The 7,252-nt window shown below is 50.4% G+C and overlaps 1 protein-coding gene across 2 annotated transcripts in view; it reads left to right on the top strand.

Moving 5' to 3' along the window:
* The first annotated feature begins 2,460 nt into the window (after positions 1 to 2,460).
* IGLON5 (IgLON family member 5) overlaps positions 2,461 to 7,252 on the top strand; it is an 862,707-nt gene continuing 857,915 nt past the window's right edge. Inside the window, exon 1 of one of the 2 annotated variants that reach the window (XM_069201214.1) lies at positions 2,461 to 3,092. In XM_069201214.1, the coding sequence (XP_069057315.1) occupies positions 3,026 to 3,092 (67 nt within the window). In that variant the 5' untranslated portion in view covers positions 2,461 to 3,025. The remainder of the gene's footprint in view (positions 3,093 to 7,252) is intronic. The other variant, XM_069201213.1, reaches the window with a different exon arrangement.

Genomic DNA, 7,252 nt, shown 5'->3' with positions numbered 1-7,252 from the left:
CTGCAAGGACAGACCTCAGTGTGGCATCATATCTGTAAGGGCAGACCTCAGTGTGATAGCACTTCAGTAAGACCGGACCTCAGTGTGGCATCACTTCTGTAAGGGCAGACCTCAGTGTGGCATCACTTCTGTAAGGGCAGACCTCAGTGTGACATCACTTCTTTAAGGACAGTCCTCAGTGTGACAATGCTTCTAAAAGGAGAGACATTAGTGTGACATAATGTTTGTAAGGTCAAATCTCAGTGTCACATTAATATGTAATGGCACACCTCAATGTGACATCACATTTGTAAGGGCACACCTCAGTGTGGACAAACCTTAGCGTGACATAATTTCTATAAGGGCATACCTCAGTGTGATATCACTTCTGTAAGCAAAGCTCCCTGTGTTACGTTAACTCTCAAAGGGCACTTCTAGGTGAGTACCTCAGTGCTGGAAGGACACCTTTCAGTGTGGCACTGCGGTGAGCTGTCAGTGTGAGTTCAGTGAGAGCAGCTCCCAGTATAAGCTCAGTGCATGCAGTGAGAGCAGCTCCCGGTGTGAGCTCAGTGCAGCGGCAGCAGCTCCAAGTCTGAGTTCAGTGCAGCGAGACAAGCGCCCAGTGTGAGCTCAGTGCACTGAGAGCAGCTCTTGGTGTGAGTTCAGTGCAGTGGGAGCAGCTCCCAGTGTAAGCTCACTGCAGCGAGACCAGCTCCCAGTGTGAGCTCAGTGCACTGAGAGCAGCTCCTGGTGTGAGTGCAGTGAGAGCAGCTCCCAGTGTAAGCTCAGTGCAGTGACAGCACCTGTCGCTGTGAGCTCAGTGCAGTGAAAGCAGCTCCCAGTGTGAGCAGTGAGAGCAGCTCCCAGTGACAGCAGCTGTCAGTGTGAGCTCAGTACAGTGAGAGCTGCTCCCGCTGTGAGTTCAGTACCGAGAGAGCCGCTGTCAGTGTGGGTTCAGTGCAGCGAGAGCAGCTCCCAGTGGGAGTTCAGTGCAGCGAGATCAGCTTCCAGTGTGAGTTCAGTGCAGGGAGAGCAGCTATCAGTGTGAGTTCAGTGCAGGGAGAGCAGCTCCCAGTGGGAGTTCAGTGCAGCGAGATCAGCTTCCAGTGTGAGTTCAGTGCAGGGAGAGCAGCTATCAGTGTGAGTTCAGTGCAGGGAGAGCAGCTATCAGTGGGATTTCAGTGCAATGAGAACTGCTCCCCTTCTGACGTCATCGTTCTCCCCATCCCCTCATGTACATGACATGTACAGTCATCTCCCACGACTCTCCCGGGACCTTTTTCACAAGGAGACGAGACCCAGCATTCACTGCGGTGCGGGATGGAACACGAGGATTGGATGATAAACTCCCTCGGGACGGGGGTCTGCCTTAACGTCAGAATCAGGAATTGAGGGGAGAGGGTTAAATGATGCCGACAGTTACCGCCCCTCACCTACCTTCCCTGCCAACCCCGCCTCCCCCCAACATTAATCCGTGCTGCTTCGGGTCTCAGATTTGCATTCTAATTACCAAACGTGATACAATGTAACTTTTCATCCCAATAGAATTCTTGTGGGATTACCACGTATGGACCTTTCGAGGGAACCATCTACCCTATTACATTGCCATAAATGTGGCTTTTCCAAAATGAATTCTAGAAAGCGGAAGGTTCTGCTTCTAACCGAAAACTTTGTCCACACCATAGAATTATTCTGCCACGCCCCCATCCCCGCCCCGGCCACGGAGAACATAAAAAAGTAAAAGAAAAACAGCCACCGCCCACTCAAAATACTCAGACAACGTAAAGGAATAAACTACATAACGGAGCGAAACAAGCCCACATTGGTGGGAATGTGCCCATCGCGTTTGATACTTTGGAATAAAGGTGCGCGCCTTTTATTCAGCGCACTGGAAACGCACATGTGCGCTGGTAAGCAGTACACGGGGTACGGGGCGCTTGAACACGCGGATCTCACCAGTTTTACTACATAACGAGGCAGTGTCGTGGTGCCCAGCCAGAAGTGAAAGGATGCTGTGTGGAGCAAACAGGCGTCGCACGCTCGCGCCCCGTGGTGCCCTCTGTCTCCTTTCCTCTCCCACCCGCATCTTTCTGGACAAAAGCAGGCGCTTGTGGGCAGACCCCCCGTGGTTCCGCGCGCGCTGATTGGTTGCACGAACAAAAGTTGTGAGCGTTTAGGAAGGATTTCCAGCTGTGATGATGGACGCGGTGCCCCTTTGCAAGAATTGGTGCTGAAGTGGGCTTGAGGGGTGAGGACCACCCAGGGGTGTCGGAGTGGGGCTCAGAGGGGCTGCCATTCATTGGCTGAGTGCACACCATGATTGGAGACTAATTCAGAAATAATCTGGAAAGGTCTACGTCCGGGTGGTGACAAGAGTGCACCAGTGTCTTTAAACCCGCCTCCCCTCGCACATCCCTAGCTTTCCACACATGTAGGGGAGCCGGTGCAAAGTGGAGAAGTGGGGGGTGTTCTCCCCTCTCCATTACAGCCCCTGCCATCTACAGCACTGCTGCAGTAACAAAGGCCTCCTCGTAAATCAAGGCTGCATACAAACTCACTCTGCCCCCACCCTCGAACGCCCCCCTTGCTTGGAGCCTGCACCCCCCCCCCCCCCCCAAGCTTGCCACACAGCATCTGCATGCCAGGCTCCGCCTGGTGCACGAGGCGCTCCAGTCCCAGTTGGTCCCGCGGAGCGCACCGCGCGACGCCCCCTGTCACTCATCGCCTGCGCCCGGTCCGTCAAAGCCTGCCCTCATGTTTTGCAGCAGGCGCTGAAGTGAATGGAAGATCCCCCCTACCACACCGCACCAGCCCTGCCAGATCCCCCCCGCCCCCCACCAGCCGTCCCTCGCAGCCTCCGCGCGTCTGCAGTCTGGCTGCATCCATCCTCCGGCGCTAGAGGCGGGCGCGCTGGCTCTTGAGAGAAGAGTGGAAGGAAAAACCATAAGGGACTACCGTGCAGAGCGACCTAAAGGATTGCAAGCGGCGGACGCGGCATCCCAACCCCCCTGAGCCTCTGCCGCTCTTATTCGCCGCCGAGGGAGAGATGGACGTGTCCCTGCATCCTCGCTGGAGCGCCGCAGCCAGCATCACGCTGGCCCTGCTCTTCCAAGGTACCACTTCCGTCTGCGCCGGCGGAGCTGTCCGGGATGGGACGGGGAGGGCTCCGCTGCGCCACAGTCTGGACTGACTCTGCCCCAGCCCGGCTGGGCTCTCAGAGGCACGGGGCTCTCAGGGACCCCGTTCTGTTTCCTGCCCGGGTGGGGGTCAGGGATGATGGGATGTTGTGTGTACACAGCACTTACACAAATGCATCCAATAAACCCTCCGCCTTCCGCCCCGGGATATCTCGGCGCTGTGCTGGCGCGCTGCAAATCTTACATAACATAACATGCTTACAAATGTTGAGTATGGCGGGTGGGGGCGGGGAGGGGGTGTTGTACAGCGAGGCGGATGTTTTCATCACATTCATTTGTCGCAACGAGAACCGCCGCGAGTCTCCGAGGAGGCTTCCTGGCGCCCGCCACGGGGCAGGACTTGGGGGGCATCACTGCCCGGACACGGACGGATGCAAGGGGATATGGGACCCGTTGAGGGTGAGGGGGTTGGAATTAATAGGAAGTCAAGCCGTCGCGATACACGACAGTACATCTCTGGCTGTCCGCGTACGGAAGGGGTGAACTAACGCTATGGTGGGCTCAGAAATCTAGCGCCTGGGGGCGGGCTGCTTGTCGCTAATCCATGAAGGATACAGTCAAGGGGCAGCACACCCCGCCATCAGATGCCCCACCCTCATCTTGGAGGCGAAGGGCCAGTAGGGCGAGGGTCGGGGGAGGGGGCGTGCAGGCAGGAACTGCTGTGTGGTGGGGGGGTACGTCCTGCTCTGCGGGGTTCTCACATCGGGACAGCGGGGACCTCGGCCCCATCACTATTATAGCGCACTATTTTACAACGGTGATATTCAAAGCGCTTTACGTTTATCGCCCCCGCCAAGGTGTGTCTTCTGCGGCCGGTGAAGGTCCAGATTCCTTCAGCAGTAGATGGACTAGCCCACCAGGCTACATTGCGCCAAAATCCAGACCGGCTGTCGGGGCTTGGGGCAGCGAGGGCAAGCAGACTCTCGGGGGCTGAGGTGGTAAATAATCAGGGCGGGCAAATGCCGAACCTGCCTCTTGCTGGTGGCGTTGCAGGTTTCACCCGTGCTAGGCACGCGCCTACCCAGTCTAGCGCTTTGAAGGGTGCAGGTGCTGTGCGCGTGAGCGTGAAATCTTATGTCAGGACTGCCGCTTGAAGGAGTGGCCTGTGGAGGCGGGGGTCGGGGGGCTGGTACACCTCTGCATGCTGTCATGCTCGTAAATGTCTATTTCCATGTAAACAGTGTTTGTCACGTGTTTTTCTTCTACAAGGGTCTGTAAAGCTAGATACTTCTACATGTCAACAGCGTTTTCTTTTGGCCACTGTTCAAGACATTGCCTCCCTCCCCCCTTGCAGCATGTTAAACATGTCGTGGATTTTCACAGATGCTTCAGTTTTAGAAGTGTTTTTTAACATGGCATAAGTCCAGGAAACCTGCTAGGGTCCTGGAATGAAGCCTCGGAGCACTTCCGCCATGCACGAGGCATTTCCTGTGTTTCTGCACCAAGCCTGTGCAGTCGTGCAGGTCCGGCAGCCTTGCTGCAGGCGATGTGATCTCCCCCACAGAGGCTTCTGGGGGTTGTGGCTTCACGCAGATTGTCACTCAGCTGTCACAACAGATCTCCCATCTCAAGACATTTTCTGTACACGTCACGTTAGGTATTCCACCTAAATATGGCCTCAATAATGTTGCTTTATTTAATAATGTGAGAAAAATTTCGTGAACCAAATATCGACAAGGTGAAAATATATAGGGGAGTATATGTTATTACTTAACTTCAGATATATGTACCTGACACCCAGGTACTTGTGGGGGATTTGGGGGGAGGGCATCCAGAGGAACCACCTCAGAGGTGAAAATTGGAAGAAAAAAACATGTTGCAGGTACCACAGCAGTCCTGCCGGGCACAGCGCCCCCTGGTCCTGCGGTACTTTGCAAGCTTCCCCAAGGAAGCTTGCACCGCACTGTGGAACTTTGCAAGGGAAGCTTGCATGGCAGGTGCAGAAGGGGTTCTGTCACACCTACAAAAGAAGGCAGGACCCATGACTAACACCCTGCGGTGCATGGATTGGCATAGTGAGGGGGGGTAGGGGCATGAGGGGGGGCTAGGGGCATGAAGGGGCTTGGGCGCAAGGCTTGGGTTTGGGCCAGGCCCTGTGCGTAACCCCTTAAAAGTTCTGAAAAAATAAAGATTAAAGTGACATTATAGCTACATATGAAATAAATTCTTAGTTGATATTAACAATCCAGAAATTAACCTATAAAACCAAAGGTTAAAGTCTCATTATAGCTAAGTGCTGAGATGAGATTAAAACACTCTCATAGTCTACTAAACTAACAATAATTTACACCCCACCATGCACTCCTTATAACATCACATATTACATCCCTAATGACATGTTAAAGGACATAATTGATGATATCACTGATGACATCTTAAGTGACATAATGGAAGACATGTGATGACATCACCGAAAACACCATAGTCATATACAGCATAGTGATACTGTGTGAAGATGTGCGGGATATCGCATGGAAATAGCGTAAACCGTGAAGGCAAGTGTGGTTTTCCATGCTGCATGTTATATGGTAGACTGTTTAAAAATCAATAAAGTTTGGGGTGCAAATAGTATTTCATGTTTATCAAAGGCTGAGTGCACCTGATATGGGCTGCAGTGATATGTTTCAAAGTAGGTTGCGATTTAATGCCAAAGCCTGTTGGAAAACATCTGTCAGTAAGGCCAAAGCTTCTGTTGATAACAGGTTATTCACCAGCGGATATCTGAGTAGATGCCTGTGGAAAGAGTTGTACTACAGTGCTATATAGATTGTGTGTAACAAGGACGCTTATAAGGCCTGGATGTTTATTTCCAGAACTTCACTGAAGATTTAGAGGCATTACAGATTGTTGAATAAATTACAACGTACGGGTGTCATACTTTGAGGGCGTTTATCTCACACCGGGGTTGTAAGCATAGCTCTAAGGTTGTAGGCTGTTGTGCACATCCCAAGAACGTGTGTAGTGTATTTGACAAAACTACTGCTGGTTATCCATAGGTCACGTCAGGAGGCGTCTTCTTATCAGTAGCAAACGAATACCTGTTAACACCCTGACTTACAATTGCGGGTAATGCAAAGCCTGTGACAGGGTAATCCCGTTGAGGTGAATAGCATATGAACACTTTTTTGGCGTGTGCTCAACACTTAAAAAGGAGGTGACTTTATTAATATCTAGGAAGGCACTGTGTTTGCTAGGAGGGTGAATACCAGTGTCGAGGGCAGCATCCATCAAAGTGGATGACTTGACAGATATGCACTATGTCCATCGTATGGTCAAAGTTTGTGTTCATTATCAGGTCACTAGTGAAGAAAATTGACCAGATGTGCACTGTGTACTGTGCTGAATGACCTAAATTCCATATATAAATATATATATATATATATATATATATATATATATATATATATATATATAATCTCAAAACAAAAAAACTGAAATACATCAGTTATATTTTCTTGCGTTAATTATAACGTGTATCACCACCATGCACTGCTTATGACATATTACATCACTTATGAAATGTTAAGTATATATATATACATATATATATATATATGTAGTAATGATATGTGGAGTTAAAATAGTAATTCTATACTTATAAGCATAACCTTTTCAACATTTTGGTCCTCGATATTTTCTCATGGTTTATGATACCACAATATGTTTAACATCATGTTTATTGCCCCAGTGCCAAGGAGCTTCGGAGTTACACTGCTTTTTAAATGCAATTACCGTAGCTGAACACCACCTTAAGCTGTTTTCCTTAATCCAGGTGCAGCACTTTGCCAGCAGAGTATTTTGGGCTCTGTGTTTAGGTCAGACAGACTGTTGTATGCCTCACATGTACAATGTACTAATAGTCATCCTTTAAAAGACTACACCACTATGAAATATAGACAGCATGAAACTAGATGTTTCATGTCACATAAACCATCACTTTTTAAATCCACCAGTTGCTTAGACCGAGGAGATACACTGTTCCAAGAGGGATTTCGCCACTGTTGAGAGCAGTGAATTACTTGAGAACTCCAAAAGGTTAGTAACCATGTTGCATTGTACTATTCCTCACTTTAAAC

This window comes from Pleurodeles waltl, chromosome 7 (genome assembly GCF_031143425.1).
Source record: "Pleurodeles waltl isolate 20211129_DDA chromosome 7, aPleWal1.hap1.20221129, whole genome shotgun sequence".
Taxonomy (NCBI): Eukaryota; Metazoa; Chordata; class Amphibia; order Caudata; family Salamandridae; genus Pleurodeles; species Pleurodeles waltl.
Note: the sequence above shows the minus strand (reverse complement) of the source record. Positions and strands in the feature narration are given on the sequence as shown.